At 43.2% G+C, this 25,524-nt stretch overlaps 1 protein-coding gene across 9 annotated transcripts in view; it reads right to left on the reverse strand.

Annotated features, from left to right (window-relative positions):
* The window catches only part of PDZD2 (PDZ domain containing 2), a 184,277-nt gene that overhangs the window by 72,692 nt on the left and 86,061 nt on the right, over window positions 1-25,524 (reverse strand). Inside the window, exon 1 of one of the 9 annotated variants that reach the window (XM_015848379.2) lies at window positions 7,499-7,599. The exons of 4 other annotated variants lie outside the window; for them this stretch is intronic. Coding sequence is in view for 1 of the 5 variants with exons in the window: in XM_015848374.2 (XP_015703860.1) it covers window positions 1,969-1,988 (20 nt within the window). In the remaining 4 variants the exon portion in view is untranslated. Of the gene's footprint in view, window positions 1-1,968; window positions 2,095-6,505; window positions 6,729-6,805; window positions 6,912-7,025; window positions 7,139-7,498; window positions 7,600-25,524 lie in introns of those variants that run through there. 4 more of the 9 variants (XM_015848377.2, XM_015848378.2, XM_015848380.2 and 1 more) reach the window with 4 other exon arrangements.

A 25,524-nucleotide genomic window follows, 5' to 3' on the forward strand; every position in this document is an offset into this window, starting at 1 on the left:
TGTCACACCATGCCCAAGATGGGAAGCACAGCCAGCAGTTTGCAGCAAAAGAGCTTGCAAAAGCAAGAGCTGGGTGATGCCAGATGTACATGTGCCTGTCTGTAGTATGTCTGCCTCTTGCTTTGGATGTTCACATTAAAAATCAGCTTCTAATTACACCCTCACTCTCTGTTTTCACCGCAGCAAGTTGGATGAGGCCAAAAGGGAGAATTAATGAGCGCACATGGCAGCAGCCATAAACATTTCCCAACTTTCACTCAGTTTTGCAACACAAGATGGAGACATGCTCTCCTTGGAGGGCCAACAGATTAGTGCTCACAGATGATTTTAAGTTGTCTGCCACCAGAGTGAAGTTGCTGTACTCTTACAGTTTTCCCAGCCTGCTGTAAGCACTCTGACAGCCACAAAGACACAAGCACCCCTCCAACACTTGGGGGCCTTTTGGGTCATAGAAACATCTCCAGCAGCAGCCCAAGCCATGAGCCAGGTCCTGCAGATGGGGCAAGGAGCTGCAGCTCCAGCCCTTGGCACTGCAAGGAAACAAAGGTCAGGCTTCCCTCTTTCTTCCTCCTGCCTGCCTCAGGGCTACGACAGACGTGCTGATGGGCCCATGAGGATGCAATTTTATTTTTACTTTTTTAGGATCTCTCAGTTATTCCTTCAGCTCTGGCATGAGGCAGACCAGCACCATGTCACAAGACATGCACAGTAAACCTTTTGGTGACTGTCACCTGTTATTAACTCTGCAAATCCTTGCTGTTAACGAACTGTATAAAGGGAATCAGAACTTTCAAAGTCACAAATCTCCTAATAACCTCTTTATGTAGGCTTCAGGATCAGCCATGTCATCTGGTTAGAAACTCAGAGCAGATCTTCATTACTGGATTGAACCTGCCTGCAAACAGCAAAGAGATGGACAAAACTGTCACTGACTTCAGTGGTGCAGGAGCATTCATTACACAATGCTCTCCTACCAGACACATGGAGCCCAGTGGCATAAATTTATGCTGTGCTACTGTGCCAAAGACCCAGACACCTCCCTCGAGCACCAGCCCTCGCAGAGAGCACTGGAGTAAACCTGACTGCAAGCACAGAGCCTCTATCATGTTGGCTTCACACTGGCTCTTAGCATGCAAACCAAAGGCAGCATTACAACTATCTGCTATGCAAATTAAGAGTACCTTTAGTTGCTTTGAAAAATAAGAGCTTATTTAGTCAGTACACTGCCTTCTTCAAAGAGTGTGCAAACTAATTAGCCACACCAAGTTGCTATTAAAACACAGAGCTTACATGCAATACTCTTGATGATAAGAGAGATGGAGGCTTGGTACCAGAGCTATAGAATTAGCACAAACTGTTCATCAGATGCATTTTCCTATTGGCTCCAAATTATATTTCAGACTGAATGTTTTCCTTTCCCAGAGTGGATGTGGGAATTCACTTATTTTATTTGTAAGTTCAAAGCAATAATAATTTTTGCCCATGTACAGACTGAGAGTTAGAATATTCAAAAGACTGAGCGCACATAGGAGAGGATGGAAGACAAACAAAAACAGAAGCTGAAGTTAAGAAAATGAAGAAGGTACAAGATAGTTGTTGTGACACAAAAGATCCATGCAGTGGTTCCAGACCAACTTTTACAGGACAAGGGGATTGTTTAAATGAATGCAAAGGGCATGCTAGCCAGGGGCAAACCCTCCCTTCTAGATGCAGATAAGCTCTCCAGCAAATCGAAGTTTACCAACCCCAAAGATATGCAAAGCCCAAAGAATGAGACCACAAGACTCACAGATTTTAATTCCAAGAGTTTCTGCCCACCCCTGCTTCTTACAGCGCAGGTTTATTTGGCAGATAAGCTTTTGCTACTTAAAAAAAATCAAAGGAAACAGCATCACAGGAAAAGAAATTTCCGTTCCCCTTTCAAGTTGCATTCATCTGGTCCCACTGTAGCTTTACAGGTTTACTTACAGCAAAGAGCAGGTCTGCATCCGAGAGCTCTGTGCCGCGCTTGCACCCTCCAGCCCAGATTCCTCTCCTCTGCAGCACCCACGGAGCCAGCCCCACCCCAGGAGCTCCTTCCTGCATGGAATCACCACCTCCTGCTCCAAAGGTGTTGCAAACCACGGTTCTGAATTTCAGGACAGGATCTGAGAGGAGCCGCAGGGAAAACAGCACGCATGTCCCAGCAAAGGGGGGGAACGAAAAGCTCCCACTACGCATCATCATGACTAATCCTTTACCAGCTTATAACATGCCATATACCTAATTTCCTTTCTCTTCCCTTGCTAAACTTTCACTGAAGGCATTGATTGGACTTGTCAGCATGTTCTCACATAAGGCAGAATTCAATTAAACCAACAAGATAGCAGGTATTGGGTGTCAGCTTAAAAATAACAAGTAGCAACACGTACACGCTGTCAGTGTAACCAGAAACAAGGATGCTGCGCAACTTATTTTTTAACTACTATCTGCACAAAAAAAGCCAGGAGCAGACTTCAACCTGCAAGTAGCAAGACAGCAGCAGTGTGCAGCAAGCACTGCATCTTATTTCAAGCGCTGGATCAGAGTTAATCTGAGCAGCAGCCACATAAATCCAGAGGGGCTCTATTAAAAACCAGCGCAGTGACTCAACCCACATAGAGAAGCATAAATTCAGAGTCTGAGCATCCATATATTCCTTTAGAAAGCCTTTTGTTTAGCGACAAAAATTTCTTTGTTGGACAAGCTGGACCACAGCTCTAAATGTTGCAGGACATTTCTGCTCCTGAAGTAATGCAGACAGACGTTAGCCCACTTGCAGTGCCAGGAACTATCAGCTGTAAATATGTGTGCCAAGCTACTCTGCCATGGGCACTTTAACACAATATTATTTTAAATCTTCTGAAAACTATTTTTGATCTTCCCAAATCAGACACTGCCACCCACTCTATACCCTAGGGCAGCCCCAGGGATGTCTTAGTCTACTGAAACCCAAAAATTGCAGCAGCAGGATCCCAACACTCTTCTCTCTCCTGCAGAAACAAGGTGCACTTTGCTACCTGCCCCCAAAGCCCAGCATTTTCCTTCTAGGAGGCAGCAATGAATACACTCCACAGAGCCTCCTTCACAGTCCCTTGGGAAGCTCTAGAGGAGAGCCTGGCCTCTTTCGGACACACGCTACCATTCACTGGGGACTGGTCTGTTAAGGATGGAGTCCCTCAAACGAGTGCCAACTTGTGCAGGTAATATGAACAAACTGTCACTGAGCACAACAATAACAAACACTTCAGCAACCACATACACCCAGGAAACAGAAGACCCACAGCCATCTTAATCACCATCCTGTCCTGTTTCCATGATGATGACGACCCCTCCTTCACTATTACGCATCAGTATAAAAGTATTAGAAACAGAGACAGAAATCAGCAAAACCACATATCATTCACCCAATGATCTTATTTTATTTAGTACTTTCCCAGTGCCGAGGTGCTATTAACAGTTTCATGTGTGTCATGCAAAACCTTAAAATTAGCATGGTATAGCCTTGTCTCTGAAATGTGGTAGCATTTATACTCCTCTGAATTTTTTTTAGGCTGGGATATTTGCTCTCACATGGATCAAATATAGAAACATATACAGACACATATGCATAAACGCTACTCATATGGATGCCATACAAGTACCATATGTTTTATGCATTAGACAAGATGAGGTCATAAACATGACTGAGATGCTACAGCGCCCACACAAACGTAATATATGTTAGAAGCAAAGGGCAGATAACATCAATGGATAATGGAACCAATCCTGAGAAGCACTGTCAGCCTGGTTTTGGATACTACCACCATGGGTTCAAAGCTGGGGGCCTAGGCATATTTAACAGCAGAGCCATTAAATTTAAGATACTAGAGGATGTAATGGTGTTTAATACAGGCCTGTGATATTAATAAAAGTTATAGGATCATTAAAAATCCTACAGAATGGTTACCAACTTGAAATAGGTTGATTAAGCTTAAACCCGTTGCACTCTACTGGATTTTGCGCCTATATATGTAACCATCTCTACAATACACAGTAAAACACAAAGTATTTTACCACCTCAGTCGGATGGATCCATACCAGGTTTGCTGTTGCTCATATTGTTCGTCACATTGCTCATAACCTCATGCTTCATTTGATCAAGCAGAATTGCCCTGTTATTTCTGTTTTGACATTTTCCATGAAGACATTGTATGTTCCCAAAAACAGAGCCGGCCTAAGCTGCCTGCGCTACCAGAAGGAAGAGGGGACAAGAGGCAGCACTATCCTCACAAAGACTTCCTTGTAGTCACTCTGACTAAAGCCCCTAACTTAGGGGAAGTTTTTGGCAGAAGCCCTATAGAAATGTGTTGGCAAACAGCAGAGAAAGATGTTGTCAGCTCTCCAGATGTTCCTGCCCCTTGAAAATCCTGACATATCTTCCCACGTTAGGGGTTACCCTTCCTCTCCAATCTTTCTTCCCCTGCAAGGCCCCAGTTCTCACCATTTCTTCATTATTTTCAAGGGAAGAGAGGCGGAAGTCCTTCTTTCCTCCACTGCTTCTCCTAAATACATATGCAGACACCAGGGAAAAGGCAGCAAGGAGAACACAGAGCCAAAGTAGGAAACCAACTATTCGATCAATACTCCTTGATTTAATTAGCTCTGGACAATACTCAGAGTCAATGCCATAGAAGAGTCGCCACAGGCAAACTTCGGTTTGCAAGAGAGATTACTTTCACAATCTGAGAAATAAAAAATAGAAATAAAAATAAGAAAGACTTGAACCCTGAAGGGATTCAGGATGAAATTCACCACCTAGAGAAACCTGCCTTCAGCAAAGTGAGCTGGCTGACTTACCTAATAGTCAAACCCCTATAAAGAAAACAGCTATTACACCAAATTTATTCATCTATTTTGTGTCATAGCAGTTTCACACGTAAACGTTGTTAATATATTCTTCTTATTCTCCTTCTGTATCCTTTGACTAAAACCAGTTCTCTGGACAGGAAAGCAGTGATGGGGCCTGCAGCACTGCTCAGCAGCCCCCAGCGTAAACTTTCAGCTCTGCCTGAAAATAGGTCACCAAAGCCATTTGCTACACATAAAAGCTTGTTACCTCCTCCAGTTTATTAAATTTTATCTCAATACAGAGATCTCTAGAAATATATATGAAACAGAGCTGTTAACAGAACACACCAATATCTCACTAACATCTATCATATTTTAAGGTCTATTTAGCTTCGCCAATATACATACATTAATTCTAATGTATTGGATCTGGACCAGAAGCTAAAAGCCAGGACAGCAGGCCTGGAGCAGCAGTCTGGATACAAGTCTTAACTTGGCAGTCTGAACACACACATAATCATCATTACTCAAACTCTGAAGGGAGGGCAGACCCTGAATCCCTATTAGATTTACTGACTTAATAATTTACTCAATTTACTAATTTCCTTAATACATTTACTGACCTAGTCAGAAAGGACTCAAGAAGGAGGTCCTTAACCTACAGCAGCGATGGCAATAACTGAATACTTGCTCTCTATCACTAAGGACACCTCCAAGACTATCCAGCCACCCAAGGACTCACATACCAGATCCCACATTTCATCTTCAGGCGAGCAGTGAGGCCTGTGGTGGGAAATCCATGCAGCAGGCAAAGACCTCCCTGCTCTTCCACTCATCCCTTGTTAAGCACCACTCAAGATCTGCTAACACATCCTTGGCACTCACAGGACAGAGGTATCTCCCTTCTGGTCAATGATATGCATAAGAGAGAGCTCTTAATGAGTTCAAAGTGAAATACCCTGTAGTAAATTAACCCAAATCATGACTTCACAGCATCAACCAGAAGTTAATATATTGCATCACAACAATTCAAGGAGGATACTGACAGAATACCAGAGCCACAACTCCAGTTATCCGGGCCATGCCCAGCTTTTGGATGTACTCCTCTCCACACTGCAGCCTGTATCCCCAAAATTCAGCTCCAGTGCCCAGCTTTGGTGCCACCAGGAGCACCTGGAGCAGGACCCAAAGCTCCCAGTACATGGGGCTGCCTTCAACCCTGGCACAGGAGGGGAAGCAAATCATGTGTAAAGCACCAGGAAAAGCTTTGGTCTCAAAAGCCAGAGACGTGACACAGAAACCATAGGGATACATACAACTCCTCTGGCCTCAGCTGCCATTTCTGTCCCTGCAATGGGGAAACCTTTGGCTGCATGATATGTTAACAGAAATATCTGTCCGCTCTGCTCAGACCCTTCAAGCATCTGGAAAACAAGAAGCTCTTCAGCAACTACAAGACAAGGCCAATTCCAGATAATTTGACCAAGACAGGCTGTGGATTGACTATGTTCTGCCCCACAAAACCCAGCACCAGCAGCAGAAGAGATCTGTAAAGCAACCAGCACCAAGCACTGCAGGCAGGAACCCAGCATGCCCACCACTGCCCTAAGCACCATTTGCCACAGAGAAAGCACAAAAACACAAACCACAGCCTTACCACTTGAGTTACACATGTACTGACAGCGCAACTTTAAGCTTCATCCAAACCAGCTCCTCATTACTCCCTCTAATTGAGATTTAGCCGTGTATGAAAGACAGTGAGCATGCACTAAGCATGGCACATTTCCTTGAAGTCTGTTCAGTAAATTAAAAACTGCAGCTACATCATTGCTACTGGAATACAAATAATATAGTAATGACACCAGCCTAGCTGGTTAAGGCTGCCGGACAGACAGTTAAGGGTTTATGTGCTAAAGGATAGAAGGAAGAGAGCAGATGTGAGCTTCTCCTTGCTTACCGCAATGTTATGGAGACAAGAGGGGTGTAAGAAGGAAGCAATCACTGTTTATTTTCAGGCTCACACATCATCTTTACTTCCAAGCAGGTGGTAAGGTCAAATTACAACTGAGCAAAAGACAGCTAAGGGGAGGAAGCAGGAAAAAGAAAAAGAAAAAAAAAAAAAAAAAAGAAAAAGAGAGACCCACTTCTGTAACCCAATGAAGGTATTAAAACGGTACCTGATTCATATGAGAAACACAGCCATCTGGAGGAGGAGAAATCACAGCCAGCCTCTGAAATCCAGAGGACGTGGGAAAAAAAAGTATTTCAAACATGCCTAACAAACAGGAATTGCTTTTGTCCTCTCTAAAAGCAGCACTGCTTTGGCCACCAACGTGACCAGCAGTTACAAAAGGAGAAATCTCAAAAACAAAGCACTGAACTATGCCATGTCAAAAGGCTGCTGTCCCACGCCAGCAATATTCAGAGAGCTGGGCTGTGCTGCGAGTTTCCATTCATAGTCACTGCTCACAGGACAAAACAAAAGCCATTGCCTTACCATGTACACAGAAAGAGAGACAATAGCACTCATAAAACCCCATGTAAAGCTTTTCAGAGAGATTTTGAGTTTCCTATCTGATCTGATCAACCTCTTAAAGTCAGGCTCTAACAAGCCATGCAGTTTGCTGGTACACTAGCACTTAGTACTAACCTTCTCAGTTAAACATCCCTGTGTGTTTGATGCATGCTACTCCCACCATCCTCATCCTCTATGTGTACAAAAGACTTGGTATGAGGTATCACGCCTGTATGGGAAGCAGCAAATAACACCCATGCCTTATCTTGAATGTTTGGACTTTTCATGGGTCTGTTTTTGCTTGGCCTTTTCACAGTGTGGCTAGTGGCCAAGAAAACTGCCTGACCATAGCAGCTGGGCATGATGAGTCAGGGCACATGAATGCCATCTAACTAATCCCCTTCCACCTGTGTGCAGGGAGTGTTGGCTGCTCAGCTAAACACAAACAGTAGCAGCGCAGCCCTGCAGAGCAAAATTTGGGCACCAAGGTCAGACCTGCTCACTTCCCAGCAACCTTCAGAAAGGGGAAAAAGAAGAAAAAATAGTGGTTACTATAAAAAATCCCAATCCCCAAAGAAAAAGTTGACTTTTCAAGTGGCACGTGAAGAAGTGTGGCCGTCAGAGCACAAAGTGAGCCGTGACAGCATGGCACATAATGCGACATAAACTGAGCATGCATTAGAGCCAGCTTTACTCTTTGCAGAGCCCACAACTTTTGAGTTTGCTAAAATAATAAGCACCCTGACGTTAATGCAGTCACTGATGCTAAATAAAGCCAAGCAAAGTTGTGCCGCTTTGATCAGTCTTTTCATAAACGCAGTATAAATAATATTGCTGCTTTTCCATATCTTAAGAGGCTTTTACATTTGGAAAGTGTTACGGGGGCTCACTGGAGATGGAAGTAGTGTTTTGTTTCTTTTTCCCTCTCATGCTCTTTTTTCTTGATGTTTTTCAAACTGTAGACAGAAAAGTTAAACAACCCACTCCCAACGATCCAAACAATATGTTTACATAAGGGTTTATAAAATGAAAAATCAAGTTACTACACGTTGAAATATCCTGTGCTCCGGCCAAGTGTCTCAGCAGCCTAATGTCCGCAGAGAAACAGACTCGAGCTATAATGTTTCTGTCCAGAGTTTTGGAGTTTTTAAAGCAGAACACAAAGAAAAAAATGCACACCCAGTTTAATAGCAGAAGCCCCAGGCTGGAGCAGCCTTGCTAGCCTTCTGTGGAGACCTGTGGCTGTCTGAAGCAAACCAGGGGTTACATTTGCTCATGTCAGCACTGCTGATTCCACAGCAGCAGCATGAAGATATCGGTGGGACTGCTCCTGCAGCCTCCAGGTTCCTTCTACATGCTCCCCTATTCACTGCACGTGAGGATGCAGAAGTAGTTCACAAAGCGCAACTCACACAGCCGTAGAGGTTGACAGAGCTGTTGCTGGGGCAGGACCACCATGCACATTTCCTTCCAGCAACTCAGCTTCTTCCACAATGCCAATCCCTGGAGATGCCATCTCAGGTCCTCCAGCCACACTCCTCCCATTGCTCTTTCACTGCCTTTACACAGCTGTTCACAAACCCCAAGACACTCAATTAGCACTGGAAAAACCTGAGCAAAGCATCATCTTCCAGTTTGGCATCTCAGAGGCAGATGAGGACGTGCGTGGTTTATGCTGAGGGGGGTTATCACTGTGCTACGCAGTAGCCCAGCTCTGATTCATCTTGTTAAAGTCATTTCTGCCAATTAGCACAAAACCATTTCCTTCTGAGACAATTAATACTTACAGCAGTTATCCATCCAGCTCACAATGCTCTACAGGCATCCTTAAATCCTTATCTCCCAAGGCACAGGAAGAAGCTGCTTTCACAAAGGTGGTATTTTAAAATCCTACCACATAGAGAAAGTAAGCTTAATCACAAGACAAGGATGCTTTAGGGTTACCATGACTAAATATATCAGCCCTTACCAGGGAGTGCTGGATGGAGCCTCCAACATTACTTCTTGCCCTGATCCCCCCAGCATCCCTGCACCAAACATGGGCTACTTGTCCAAATGGAACCAAAGGAGCACTGAAGTCAGTATCAGATGTTCCATCATCACTGATGTCATCATTGCTCCAAAAGGGCAAGAAAATGAAGGAGCTCCCCCATATCATCTGGGTGGTATTTGGCTAATGCCCTAAAACACACAAAATCAAATGTACAGAAAGAAAGGGTCTGAAAGAAACCCACAAAGCATACAAAGTCACTGCTCCCAGACTGATCCTGGGGCAGCCACAGCACTGCTGGACTCCCTGATCCCAGAGCAGCTCCACCACCCAATCTGATAAAGAAAACTTCCACACAAGCAAAATACTGGAGGCCTACACCCCTGATAGCTGCCTTCTAAGATCTAACTTCACCCCATACTTGTGGGAAACAATACTTTCTTAATGCAGGTCCCGAGAGAGTCTGTCCTGGAGATTTTCCATTATCGGGCCTCTAACAATGCTAGTTTTATTATTATTTTTTCTTTCCCCTGACAAAAGCTTTATAATCCTCTCCTTTTTCATGAGACTAGAAACCACTATATGACAGCTTTAAACTTTTCTTCCTTTAAACCCAGCACTCCCGCCTCAGCTATAATCCTCCTATTGGAAAGATCTGTTTGCAAGTCCCTGCCTCCAGGCAGCAACATCACAGCAGCGATTAGGGCCCACAAAATCCAATCAAACAGCCTCATCTTTCAGCTAAACGGCCACGAGTTTAATTTGATGGGAGGAACAGCAAGGAAGTTAAGTGACAATTTGTAGTTATAAACTGCTCCCAAGCCAGGCCATTTCCAGGTTCTTCTGCAGCTCCAGAGTCCTTTGAACTCAGGAGATGGCACATCTGACAGCACCAAAGGCACTTTGACATCTGTGTCCCATTTTTAACACCCCCCACCCCTCCCTTCCCCCCTTAAGGCACAGGGGCTTTTGAGACCTCTTGGACTTTTGATCATCATCTAACTCTGTCTGGTTTTTCCTCCTCCTTCCAGTTTTATACATAACTACAGGAACTAGCTCAAATTCTTACAACTTTGACATACTATGAACAGCACCTGTATAGCTGAAATGGTGGAACTTTATCTGTTACAACAGTTGGAACTCAACTCTAATTCTGTAAAAATCAGAACATGAATTAAAGATAGATTAGCCTTCTGCTCCAGGAAAAGAAATAATAAGAAGAATATTCAGTAGCGATGAAGCAGTCAACACATTTTGCAACAATGAAATCACAACCCTCCCCTTTTCTGAAAGCTGCAGTGAAGTCAGAGAAGCTGCCACTGTCCAGAACAAATCAATGACACACCCAGCAATCAGGCATACCCACGAAGAGCAGAGCTTTGGTCAGCTTGCCACAGGCATACAGCAAAGCTGCAAAGTTCAGCTCAGGATCCCATTAGTCCCAGCTATGCCTTTCTTCTCCAGAAAGCAGCTGCTATGGAGAGGCACAGGGATGTGCCAAGGACCCCCATCATTTTTAGTACATACAGACATGACTTTCCAGGTGTTTTCCCTCCTGTATCGTTGAATAACCAGGCATCAAGGATTCTCTGTGTTGGAGGACCATGATATTACCAAGCTGTACCATCAGCTTGCAAAAGCCCTGAAACCACCATATGTAGGAAGCAAAAAAAAAATAATCCCCTGCATCCAATCCCTTAAAATTATGGTCTGGTGGTACTACTGACTTTTTTTTTTAATTTATTTTTCTTCCTTTTCTTTTTTTTTTTTTTTCTGAACTACTGATCTGCACTGAGCTTCTTCCTTGAAAAAACAAACAAACAAAAAAAAACCCACCAGCTGATAAGTGGAGCGGGAGAAGACGACATTCCTTAAGAAAAACAAAATAAACAAGCAAAAAACCTGGAAAGAAACAGCATGAGATAGATACACCAGGGTAGTAGTTTGAAAGATCTCTCCCAGTACATATAACATGTGAGCCAGCATCATTTTAACAGCACTGCCCATTTGGGATCACATCCTAAAAACTGGGGGATGTTTTTGCTTTTTCATTTGTACTTCTGTCCTTGCTCTAAACTCTCATTTTTTTTTCCTTTACAAGGCAGGAAGGCTGACTCTGTATTGCTGACCCTACCTCATTCTTAACTACACGGCTGACAGCTGCATCCCTCGTTGAATCTCTTCCAGATGTGGGAGCAGGCCATGCTAGCATCGCACAGGACACACTCCCCCACTCTAGCAATCCATTGTGCTAATTAATAATCTGTCTTCAGAACAGACAGTAATCAATGAGAGCTAATAAACATACAGAAGCCCCATATATCACATAAATTGTCATATTGACGTGGTGAAAGGCCTCCTGATGACGCAAATGGGGGCTGAAAACACTGTGATACAGCGACCGCAGAGGCACTGATGTTGCAGGCTGAAATGTCCAAGCTGACTTCTTATGTTCTAAAAGCGATTGTACAGGCCTGCTCCCAGTGTAATTAACTCTGCTCTTCTAGACACTATTTAGCAAGAAATCAAACTTAGATCACATAAATGGGATTTGAATCGCGCTGACTGAAAAGGGCCACACTACTACAGCTCCTGCCAGGTCAACATAAAAGAGCTGCATGGATATCTATACACTGCTCTTTTATGTATGGTATAAATCCAGTGTCAATGTGTGTGCCACCTAATAAAATCCATTCCTGAACTGCATCGTGCTGGAAAGGGAAATGATCCCACCATGCACAGACTAGTGTTAGTGGTCAGCAGCCCCTGCACTCAAATGGGTTTACTATGGGCTTCACATGAGGATTTCTACATCTACAACATTGTTTGGCAGCACAAAGAACAGCAACATCAGATGGGGGCTCTAGATGCTATAGGAACGACAGAAACACAAGCTGTTACACTCAACCACCCGAGGCAAGATGAAGAACCACCACTGCTCAAAAAAGTGCTCTGCTGACAGTGCTGTTTATTCTGTACAGACATACTTTATTCATGGCCTCTGCTTGACCAGACCAAAGATCTCAGCTAAGAATTAAGGAATCTGAACCTCCATTTTCAAGTGTCAGAAAGCAACCCAAGCACTGTATGGATGTTCTTTTCCATACATCTTTATTTAACCGATCTCTTGTGCTCAGCTTTGCCCCTCTCATGCAGTAAATTCAGCTGAAAATAAAGATAGTAAAGACCTAGTTAAATGCATTTCCAAAGGCAGCGTCTGTTAGGAAGTGCTTCAGGTACAGAAAAGGAAAGAGTAAAGCTGTCCTTGCTCTTCCCCATTCCTGCATCACAGACTTCAAGGCAGGAAGAAACGCCTGGAATTCCTTTACCTCCAATGTGAAGGATTAAGACAAACATTAAAATAGGAGGAGATGTCTGGAATTTCTTTAACCTCAAAGCTAAGGACTATTTGCAGCACCTTCAAACATTGCTTCTTGGATCATGTTCATTAAGCACTGCTGCAGAAAGCTCCTCAGAGGTGCAAGTTCTTCAGTTCAGCTTGTTGTCATGTCACCCATGGCACCTACACTCTGCAACCACAAAACACCCTTCAGGTAAGGCGCAAGGGCTGATTCCAAAGCTTCTCCTTTCAAACAAAGGGCATGCAATGAACACAGAAGTAAGGAAGTGATCAGTACTGCTGAAGAGATGTTGCCATTTCACATCTGAAACTTCCAGATTAATATCTGCTTGTCAAATTAGGTCTAGGCAGCTTCAGCAGAAACATACTTTGTGCTCATACTCTAAACATCCAGTACAGGTGACTAAATCTAACACTTAAAAAAATTTCCTGTACTTTGAGCTAAAAGTATAATCACAGTACATGTGGCATTTAAATAAAATAGCCATTAGCACAGGAAACCCTAGCGTAAAAGTAGTGGGCTATGCAAAGACAGATGAATATGGAGAAGCAGCATGGGACTGGATTTAATGCCATGTTTACCAGGGATTTGCTGTGCTGAGAAATGCAGAGAACTTCCTGTAGCAGGCTGAGCTCAGTTACAGGATTAAAAATACAGGCTATGACTAAAACTGGAGATTTAATTATCTGGCTTAATTGGACAAGGAGGAAAAACAGCTCCAATATGGGCTGTGTGCTCCAAGAAGGCAGCAGACTACTTTCATAAAAGCTAAGACACCTGCAGAGTTGTTACGAGTTAAAGGGTTTTTCATATTGCCCATTAAAAAAATGCAGGTATCTATTTGTTAACCAGAGCAATAGAAATGGTCACTGGAGTTTAGAAGGAGAAACACGTTACTCAAGATGAATTGGACTGTGCTATACCAAGCCTACAGATTAGCATGAATTAGCCTATGCTGACAGCAAGTTCTGGCAACACTCCGACCCACAATCAGTGAACAACTCCATAAAATTTCAAGTCATGTTCACAATTATTAACCAAATCACATACACAACTGGCACCAGCAGACACTAACCAATCGTACAAAAATTATCCTCCTCAAAGCAGGCATTATGCCCAACCCTACCACTGACTCATGAAATGCCCTGCAGCAGGTCATTTGATGTCTTTGTGCCTCAATAAAATGAGAATAATACTTTCTCACCTTCATACTAATTGCCACTTAAGATCTATAGATGAGAAAAGTTATGGAAGTGATTACTAATAAATCACGTCATGATATTCCGAGGCCTAAATTCACTTTACATGTCACTCAACAGTGAGTAAGAGCAGTTTCCTCTCTGTGAAGTTTAATCCAATTTGTCATGGCTATTTTTGCAACAGCCGTACTTACTTTCATGGTCCTGTAGGCTTCCTTTGATGTCCCTCTGATCACTGCACACCATTACAACAAGCCCACACCATGGGTCCCACCACTGAGATGGACTGTAACACAGGCTGCTGCAGGTTTCACTAGTCCCTGCACTGGGAAGAGAAGGGAGTCTACATCCCACATGTTTGTGGGCTTTCTGATGGCCCTGGAACCACAAAGAGGTAAGAAACAAGTATTTCATCAGCAAACAGGGCTTGGCTGGCATTCCTTATTTATCCACATGCTAAACTGGATTACCTAAAGCTTGACACATCACCATGCCCCACATAGGTCACCAGCATTATTATCCCTGTTGTGCCATGGAGAAACCTGTAATGAGATTAATGTGACTGCCCAGGGCCATAAAGCAAATCCAGGGATGAGCTAAGGGCAAAGACAGGATCAGGACAACCTCCATCAGTGCTGTGCTTGGCTGCGCCTTCACATCCCCAGACACGTGCCAGCACCAGGGTGCATGGAGCAACTCTATCAGCAAATGAAGGAAGTGATGCAAGTGAACAGCAACCTCGGAGTGTTGCAAGGAGGAATGTGGCATTTCACCCACGACCTGTCTGATTACGTGGGCACACAAATAGTGCTGAAAAGTATTTTATTTTCTAAGGCTCCTTCTTCAGGAGAAACTCCATGTGCCAATCTGCTCCTAAACTCCTACAAGAAAACAGTAAGTCTGCAAACAGGCCGGAATATTGCCTTAGACAAACAAGTGTTCAGCAACCTGTTGTGCTTGCAGGGATGAATCACTGCCTCCTGCAAGCTGTAATTTACTGGGAGGACACCATCTAGCTCTGTGTGGTAGGCAGGTGAAACCAATGCCTCCCCACTTAATTGACTGTTTTTCTTCAGACTCAAACTTGGTTGACAAGGAGGATCTCCCATGCGCTACCAAACCCAGAAGACAGATTTAGTAACAAATTCCCTGACAAAGACATCACCTAGTGAGAAAAAGACACCTTCCCCTAAATTAGAAAGCTTTGGCTTGTTCTCATTTTTAACTGATTAAAAAGACCCGAGTCTTAACAAAGAGGCTTTCTTGTCTTGGCCAAGAAAATCTTTATTGTCAAAGGTTTCAACATGACCGGGGGAAGAGTTAGTCAGATCATGTGCAACAAAGGAACATTAGCAGGTAATTAATAGGATGTATTCAAGCTTACCTCTCATTAAAAAACAAAACAAAACAAAAAAAAACCCTAAATTTATACTACAAAGCAGAAAACAGTTGGATTCAGGCTTTAACAATGCCCTCATTATTTATGACCAAATGCCCTAACCACAGAAAGCTGGGCATCATCTACTCTGACTTCATCTGACTACATTTATATATATGTATAAAAAAGTGGCCACAAGAGCCCACTAGCATGCTGACTCTGTGGTGCATTCATGCATGACCAGTCGGCACACCCAGAGATCACCTCCTCAGTCAGACCTGCAGGGAATTCAGTCTAAGAACACATAGTTCAGGAATTACAAAAGCAGGTGCATGCATGAGATCAGCACCCGAGGTCCCCAGTGAGACCACGAGGCCGCCAGCACCAAATGCTTGCTGCAGAGCAGATCCAATGCCTTGGGAAGTGTAGGGCACATCTGAGGTACACAGGCAAGTTATAATGTAAAACAAGCCTGGCGCTAGGACAGGACACCTCCATGCTGGCAGAGCATAAAAGCACATCTTGATGCTCACATGTGTCTTCATGTGACTCTTACTTAAACGAAGCACTTACATGGATTGGGGAGCAGGGAACACCGTGTCTTATATCACAGACTGTAGAAGTGATCAAAAGCATTTCCTTATTTTAATTTCTGCATTTTGTTAATCTGCCATGGTTAATCTGCAAATGAACAATCAGGTACTGCAAAGCTGGGAGCAACACAGACACTTGAATTGATTACAGTAGTAAGAAGAGAAGGAGAAACAACTCCCACCCTAAAAGCATGTTCTAAGCGAATACACATTTCAAATGTCATTCAAGAAGGTCTACAACTTCTTTTTAGACACAAGGTCAGACAAAATGGAAAGAACTGCCATTTCAAACCGAATAATCTCTATTCTTGCATACCCTGTAATTTCTATCCTTTTCTCCTCACAGTTTCCATGTGTTCCTGCTACTGGTTCAAACATCAGAAATAACCAGAATATTTAGGACAATTCAGCTGAGATCAGCTAATTTGCTGTATTCTCAGAGGTAGAGGGATCACTACAGAATAGAAAATGCAGAGACATCGTCTGTCAAAGGCACTTTGACCATACTTGCAGTACTCTATGAATATAATGGTCTTTTATCCAGTTTTTCCCAGTCGAGATCCATGTTCCCATTACAACACGGTGTTACTTAATGTCAGTACACACCGTTCATGTCACCATCACCAAACAATTAAGGAAATTAAGGCACAAAGGAGAGAGAAGGAAAAAAAAGTCTCCACAAACCATGTTGTCCAGACAGTAGGAGAGACTGAAAATACTGTCTCATGTATTTGGAGCTGAGCCTTTCTGAATAAATTAGCATTCAGCCAGTGAGGACACATGGAAGGAAACTTTACCAAGTGCCAAAAACGACTTGTCTGAAAAGAATTTGGTAAATAGATTCCAGCGTCTGACAAGTGTAAGCTGCACTGAATATTATCGGAGATGGCAGTACTTCTTAATCACATGGACTGCATTTTTAACTGGTAGCTTCTACCAGTAGAAGTCTAAAAGACAGTCTGAAGGGTCTCTCCAAGGAGAGGTAGAAACAGTCAGTATGACAGATACTTCTGGATCACAGTACTCAGAACTCATTGCATGAACCTTATCAAAGTGTTATTTATTTTCACATACTCGTCCCAGATTGTATTTATGGCACAAGGGCTAAGATCAAGAGCATTTCTTTTAAGAAATGAGGCTAATGAGGGCAATTAACCCAACTCCAAAACATACAAGCTGTGCAGATAAGAAGTCTCATTTGAATTTTGCTTTTCTCGCAAAAAGCAGATGGATTGATCTGACTGGTTTCATGGGACTTTTGCTTTGCTGTAGAAGATTAATGCTCTCTCCCTTTAGCTACAGATCAAAAACCAGGCCAGCGGGTGAAAATAAAAGCCTCAGGATCCTAAGAAAGGACCTGCAATAAAAGCTCACCCCTTTCCAAGATCTCCAGGAGGTGTAAGAGTGGCTAAATGATAGGAATTGGTACACTTGTGTTTTACCAAGCACTCTCTCCAGTGGGTCATTGCAACATGATGCTCTCCAACAAGAAGCAGCTATCAAGGCAACTGCCAGTGCCAAGAGAGGAAGCCACTGATACACACAGCCCTGAAGCAAGGCCAGATCTGGACAAGAGAACATGAGGAGCAGCCAGAGCCTCAGAGTTTATTTTATTTAGTTAACATCTCTTAAGTAAACAGGTGTTACATGGACAGGGCCTCTATCATGGCATCAACCTACAGCAAGAAAGGAGGAAAGACAAAAAGTTGAAGAATGGATCATATAATTTTTGATCCCAAGTGATGCACCTCAGCTAAAGGCTGTTAAAGCAGACACAAGGCAGACTGTGTGGATCATCCCTAGGAACTATTTAGTTCAAGCTCCCTTGCCTGCACACGTATACATTTAGAGTGGTTTCTCATGAGTATTTGCTAGGTGGCCCAATATCCTCACTCTGACAGTAGACTCCACAGGCTCCACTGCCAAAGCCTTCTCTAGCGAAAACAGCAAAAATCCTACCCACTTACATTTATGGATTATCGCCTGGAGCAGAGCCCCATAGACTTATGAAACATTTAAGCAAATACCTGTGATGAGCATGGTGCTTTACAGATACTCAAAAAGCAGTCCCACCTCCAGATGTTCAGCAGCTGTGGGAGCATCCAGGAACCAGGGCAAAGACACATAAAAAAGGCACAATACAGAAACCACCCCAGTAAGATGGGCCACAGCGAAACTGAACTGAGACAAGCAGTCATTATGCAGAAGAACTCAATCTAATTTCTTAAAATTAGCTTTTATGCATCACCCTGCCAAGCTCTCACCAGCCTCCTTATTGCTTACACCTACCTGCTCCTGGTGAAACCTACTATTTCTTCCATTGCTGCAAGTCACCCACAGCGTGCAGGAGAAAGGAAGGGAGGCACACCTGTGTTACTGCTTGTCTCCTCCAGTTAAAGAAACCCAGCAATCCACCCCTCCACAAATTTCAGACTAAAAGCAACCAGAGGAACCTCATATCTTTTATCACTAGAGAGAAACCTCTCTAAAGCCACTGACTGCAGAGAAGGTATCCAAAAGCCTCATTTGCTAACAAATTCTGGCATTTGATGGGAGGTAGCAAATGGCATGCTCCCAAAGTCTCCTTTCTCTGCTCTCAATACTCTTTCAAAATGCATCTATAGAGTTAAATTAATATGGATGGTCTTTTAAACTGGCTTTAAAATGCTTTCACTGCACATGGAAAAAGGAATCTATCATGTGGAATTCCTGCAGCTTAAAAGATATTTTAAACAGAACAATACAGACTGTAATGGTCTTTACTATTTGGATGGTAATTCTGTCCAGAGGTCCCAATGAGGCAAGAGATCCCTATTAAGCTCACAGCTGGCCATGCACGTGTGTCTGATCCTTCACACACTAACCCATTGCTGTCTCCATGCACACCAACAAGCTGCCAGTCCAAGTGCACCTGCACAGGGACATGATGGCAAGATACAGGAATGCCAGCATTAAGTGCACTGCTTGTGCTCAGGAGCCCTTTTAATAATGCATATTTAATCACTTTGAAGTGGTCATCCATTTTCCTTAATTTATAGCCCTAGTACTGAATGTAAATGTTTTGAAAGGGGATTCCCAGAGTTATTTTGCTGCAGCTTTGGTTTGTGGAAGCAACCTCAGATGTTCAAGCTTGAAACAGCTGAAATCCCAGTCCCAAACCCACCGCCATTCCCAGGGTACACAATCACCCTTCCTGCATTTCCCTCTGCTAAAAAACAAGGGGACAGATTCCTTCTGTATATGAAGAACCCTGGATTGATTGCAGTGGGTACCAGACTCCTCAGGACCACCAGCACCACCAGGGATGCAGCAAAGGGAGAGTGCAGACAACTCTCTTTCAATGGCCAGACTGTAAAAACCCAGACTCAGAAAATCCTCATCCCCACCAGTAAGAACACTGACTGGTCCATCCTTGGGGGCCTTTTTCCATTCCCTGAGTGTCCAAATGCATGCAATGCCTTTCATATTTTCTCTCTCTCTCTACTCTATCCATTCAAAGTCCTCCTCTCAGCTCATTTCTTATGTGACACCCAGAGGTTATAAATCTACAGAACTCCTCCAAAGACTACAGCTTCACAAACAATCACATCCCAGTCATTTCCTCTCTGGAGTTCTCCATCGCATCCTGTTTATTCTGCATCTATCTTGTTTGGATCACAAACTCTTCAGAACAAGGACTTTACACATTTTGTGTCTGCGCCTATGGAAGCATACAGCTGGTGCTACCCAACTCCAAGCTGTTATGGTCAGAGGAGACCTCTGCAATTACCTAGTCTGGCCTTTAGCACAACACTCAGCCAACTTCAGCAAATGACTTCTGCATTAAGATCCTGACAATCTCAGAAGTATGCTACTAGCATAAAACCCCACCATTTTTATTCTGCATCTTCTCTCAACTTAGCCGCATATTTTGTGCTTTTTCCTCCTTATCCAAATGCTTACAGTACTTACAACTAGTCTGACATTCACATTTTAGGATGTTTTCCAAAACACACATGTACCTTATTTGTGCAAACTCTGCACTGAAACCACATTCGGTAATTACTTACAACACTTTGCATTTGGCAGGTTCATATTTAATGTACCTGCCCCAAGATAAGATTTGGTCAAGAAAATGGAACTGTAACATAAACCACAGACTTACAGTCCTGTTTTTAAGAAAGTACGTCTGTAAAAGATTAAAGACCTGAAATGATTTCAGAATATAGTGAAGGAAAAGAATGAGCTGATGGCATTTGTTGGTATGTAAGGTATTCTTGTGTTAAAAATTTATATATGAAAACCTGTCATGCACTCTGAATACCTGTATTAACTTTAATGTACGACATGCTATGAAGTGATCTTCTTCTGAAGAAAAGAAAGATTAAATTCTTTTGAGCCAAGTATTAAAAGCATTCTTAAACCAAACATACACAAAAGGAATTCTCACAAAAAAAAAAAAAATCTGTTTCTCATCTGTCCAAAATTCTATTGGCTTCAGCTAAATTCAATCAATCAATACTCAAAGAATAAAATAAAATAAAAAGCCCTATCCAGTTATAAATTTTTCTTTAACTACAATCATCTGGCAGTGGACTATCACTGACCTAACTTTATGAGCATCTGTCAGCTGTTGATGGCCATGGTGCTGTCAGGAGCAGAGAACAATGATTCTTTGCTCATTTACCAAGCAGAGGCCAAAACAGACCCACCACAAATCACACAGCAAGCTGCACAATCCAGAGGGAAAATAAACAACCAACTAAAACAAATGGACTGTGAGGGCTCAGCACTTGTCCTACACGATGCACCCACAGCTCAAGGTACCAAAGAGCTCAAAGAGGAGCTGCAATGACTTTGCTCCATCACAACTAGCAAGTTATTCATGATATACAGATGCCTTCATTTCTTCCAAACAGTGCGACCCTTCTACCCATAGTGAGAGCCTTTACAAATGGGGCACCACATGAGGCATTACACAAGAACAAAAGTGCTTCCACAATTTTCTTTTAATTGCCATGACAACTCTGTTTATTTGGATTTAAACATCATCTTGGGATGTTTATGTGGCAAACAGCATAACATAACAAAGCAGAATGGGACAAGAAGAGCCAGCGAAATGCTCGTGTGGGTAACTTCTGTACAAATCAAGTAGTGCCAAGAAAAAACACAAGAATCAACAGCTATAACGAAAAGTACAGGGGGATTAAGAACCAAACCAAAACAAACATTTCTCGCCATTTCCCCTTTTTAGTAGGAGAAGCAATCACCTCCGCAGCTCCAGCACTGGGAAACTGGAGAGGGCTCTACAATCCCGTCCAGCTGCGACCGCGTGTCCCCACCTGCATTTGGAAGTGGGATTTTAATTTGCGTCATCACCGCCCTGCACGTGCATTTCCAGGGCTCGCTGAAGACATGCTGATTAAATGAAGATGTCCTGCATTGTCGGGTAACAATTGCGCTTCCGACTGGGCTCATAAATATCAATTATTAAACAGCTTCACAGGACACTGCCTGTAGTCACACGTTTAAAACCTCCATCTCCCTGCAAAGTTAGGCTAAAACAATGTAAGCATCTCTCAGTCCATCACAAAACTGTCACAAAAAGATTTTCGTTCAGTTTAGATTTCAAGAGAGAACTGGTGGAGCAAAGACTAGCTAATTAGCTATTTGCCTTCGGCACCCTCCTTCTGCAGGACTGGTTACTACAGGCTTCTAGTTTAGCTTCAACTTCTTCACGTTTCCAATGATGGATGTATGTCCCACCCATATTGGTGGCTTCTACAGCCCTGGAAGAGATGAAGAACTATTTTGCAAGCACACCAAATTGGAAACGCTGTGAGATGTCTGGTGAGGTCCAGTCAGTGATGAATGCACTCTCCTACCTGCTTATTACACAATATAGACGGCCCCACACAAATCCCACAGATGCAACCTGCCCCTGTAAAGAACAGGACAGGGAAAGGGGAGAAAAGAAGAAGAAGGAAAGGGAGAAAGGAGGGTCTATTCCAGGGATCCTCTCTCCCCCCAGAGAAGAACAACGGACTCCGGATAATCTTCAAACAAGCCAACAAACATAAGCAGCCCCAAATTTGCAATTCCAGTAGCCTATGGGGGCAGAGAGCACATACTGCTCAGTGCAGATCACACACTACAGAAGAGCCCAGAGAACCCAGAGGCATAAAGCCAGTCTCACAACTGCGAAGGCTTACTTGCTTAAATACCAACACAAAACCAGTTTTGTTAGGACTTAATGGCGAGACATGTCACACAGGCCAAAGGCAACTGTCTAAAAACAGCAGCAGGGTGCAGAACTTTTTGTAGTTCTTTTTCTTTTTCTTTCTGGAACTGAAGGCTGTAGCAGCCTTTTTGACACAGAAAAATAAGTCTCCCCAGAAAGTAAGATGCGTAGAGGGTCTTCAAAACTAACATGACAGCTACAGATGCGTAAGAAACACCATTAACTTCCTGAGTATCTTTTGGGGACTGGTCAGGCGTGGAGCAGCTGTAAATCACAGCAGGCCCTTTCTAAGGGAAGCAACACTCTGGCTTCATCTGTGCAACAACTGCATAGAGGTCAGGACTGCGTGTTAAATCACTTCTCCAATGAATCACCCCTACAGTTTTGAGCACAGTGCATTTAGTTTCATTGCCATCCCTGCAGAAACTAGTTAGTTAATCTCATTTAACACTTCGTGCCAACATTTGTATAGTTTCCATTGCTGCAATGGAATCTGCAGATAACACAACCTGGCTCAGTGCTCCTGCTGCTCCCGGGATCAACTACCATTTCACACACCAGCGTTTCTTTACCAAGCCACGAATGTCCTCCAGCCTATCATAACCTCAGTCTGGTGCTTCAAGAGTCTGATCTTTGAAAATTAACTACTTGGCAAGATTTACTGTAACAAAGGAGGATCGTCCCAGCTTGCACTTTTAAGTATATCCATTCACAATCCCTGTCGCTGCAGTGGCCACTCGATGGTTTAAGTTATGTGATTAAAAAGAAAGCGATGGTAATTGCGCAGTAGCTGGTCTGTCAGCTCTCTTTGAAAATAATGAGCTCTCTTCCTCCTTATGTTCACCACAATATATCTTTAGAAAAGTCTTACAGAGATTAATGCTCAATTGCTGTAAATGAGCTTAGCTTTATTTATTCTAAGAGAGGATCTGGCCCCAAAATCCCGATAAGCCATTGCTCCAGCATTCCTATTAGAAGAAAATCCTGTACTGGAGTTAAGACAGAACTTTGGCCTCCTGTCTTGCCTGTAAACCCAGCAACAGAGATTTGGCATACTTTCTATCAACAAGCCAGGCCTAAGTGTGTACTTTAAATTAAGCTAAGATACAAGACAGCAAACACTATAAATCTTAACAAGATAAGACAAATTCAGTGTTTCCGCTGCTCATCTTCACCTTTGCTGCCTCTTCCTCTTGCTTTCCAATGGGAACGTGAACCTCATCCACGCTAAAGCTGAACACCATGGGAAGCTCATTCATGGCAATATCAGCGTTTGAAATACTGGGTTTGCAAGCAGCAGCTCTGCAGCAGACCCACCCAGGTCCCTGCAGCACCCCAGGTACTGGAGAAGTGAACCAGGTCGCAAAGAGAAAGGTCTCAGGGAGAACAGTGTGTTCCTAAAAACCACTGTGATTTCAGGAATCTGTTTTGAAACTGCAAGTGCTGTGAAGTGACAACATGCGAGCCACGACCACATGTTAAGAGAGTTTGTTTTATATCACAGGGTCACAATAAGAGCCCATTATAACTCTGGTTAACATTCCCAGGCTGGTATGCAGCGACACAGCCCACACAACGCCTCAGCCATGGTAGCAAGGTCTTGAGAGCCAGGTTCAGCGGACATGAGGAAAAAAGACAGAACCAAAATGAAGGGCAGGGCCAGAAGTCTCCCGCTGACTGGTGCAATCCTCCCCACCAGCCTTTCCTCTTCCCATCACCATTTACACCCCAGCTGCATCCAGGCGGCAGGACAAAATCTGGCTCACTGCTTGGGAAGGATTCTTTGCAAAGGCTTCACGGTTCACAGTTCAGCAAATCTAAGGCTGTGGCTCAAAGCTTCTTATGCTGGCCACCCAGCATACAAGTGTTCCCTTAAATAACCCCTGCTAGAACTGCGGCTTCCGCACCTTCATGGAAAGTATTTGGATCTCAAACCGAACATTTTCTTAAGTAAGCTATAAAAAGACTCCACCACACAACTTAAATGGATTGGCTTTTATGGATCCAAGGGCCAAAAAGTAAATAACTACATAAATCTGGCACTGATAACCATTAAATAATAGTCCACCCAATAATATGGCTGCCCCGTGACTTCACCAGAGATTCCATGAATCCAACCCTGGCTCCCTGCTCAGCAAAGATGTGCAGATTAGCAAAAGGAAGCAGATGCCAGACATGAAGGAAAATCCTGCCTTCAGATTGTTCTTTAACAGGGAAAAAAAAAAACAAACAGTTGAAGACAGACTCCTTCTCCACGTATTAATACAAGTGTCCCTTCAAGTACCTACACTCAGAGCAAATTGTCACATATGAATTTTTACGGCTGAACTGCAAATGCTGTTCATTTTCAAATCAGCATAGCCTGGGCTCTCGCTGCCTCAGTTGAGTATCTTGCAGATGCCACTGAGTTCCTAATCTCCTGCAGAGCTATCAGGACAGGCTTGTTTGCTCACTTTACTTGCTCAAATTCTCCAGGTAAGCGTTAAAGCTACTGAACAAAGGCAATGTAGGAGTTGAGAATAGATATGGAGTATTCTATGGCCTTCCTCAAACACTGATTTAAGTGATCGTCATACACGAACAGCCTTGTCTCTCAGATACACACATGTACATTCTTGAAATGTATAAAGCTAATGCCCTAGATCTGTCACAGTCCCCATTAATAATTCAGATTATTGGCCATTTTACACACATACAATGAATGCTTCCAAAATTAGCTTTTCTTCTTTCTTTTTTTTTCTTTCTCTTTTTTTTCCCTCTCTTTTTCCTCCAAATGACCCACTTGGTGTATTTGCTATTTGTAGAAAAAGCTGTATGCTTACCCAAAGCTCTGGGAGACCACGGAGCACCTCTCCCAGCTGAAACTGCACTTGGATGAGGCCCATGGAGATTATCTATTCTGGTCTTTTGGCACTAGCAGCTGAGCAGTGGACACAGAAAGCTTTCTAAGACCATTTCTGCCAGGGAGCACACTCTAGATAAGCAAGTGAGACAGTGACAATACTATTTCAGTAATGTCTGCAGAGCTTAATGCTGACAGAGTTGATATTTTTCAGCTTTGGTCATCCCTACAGCTAGTAAGAGTATAAACAAGAATTGCCATCTTCACTTTACATTGAAATCACCAGCTTCATGTGTCTATAATTTTTCAGTGATTTCTTTTTGAATTGAAGAAAAACCTTCTTTAGGAACTGTTAAACACTGATAACAGACCAGAATACAAAGCCATTTTCCACCCAACAAGAAGAAATATTTACCATCACCACTGACACATTGCACAAGCATGCTCCCTGCCAGCACCCTGTACATACAAAGCTTGCCTGCAGCCCAGATCTGCAGTCCATCCTGTTTACTATTTAGGACACACATTAGAGCCAAACCAAGCTCCACCTCCCAAAATCCAGAAAAGCAGCTTGTGC

Source organism: Coturnix japonica, chromosome Z (assembly GCF_001577835.2).
Source record: "Coturnix japonica isolate 7356 chromosome Z, Coturnix japonica 2.1, whole genome shotgun sequence".
Lineage (NCBI taxonomy): Eukaryota > Metazoa > Chordata > Aves > Galliformes > Phasianidae > Coturnix > Coturnix japonica.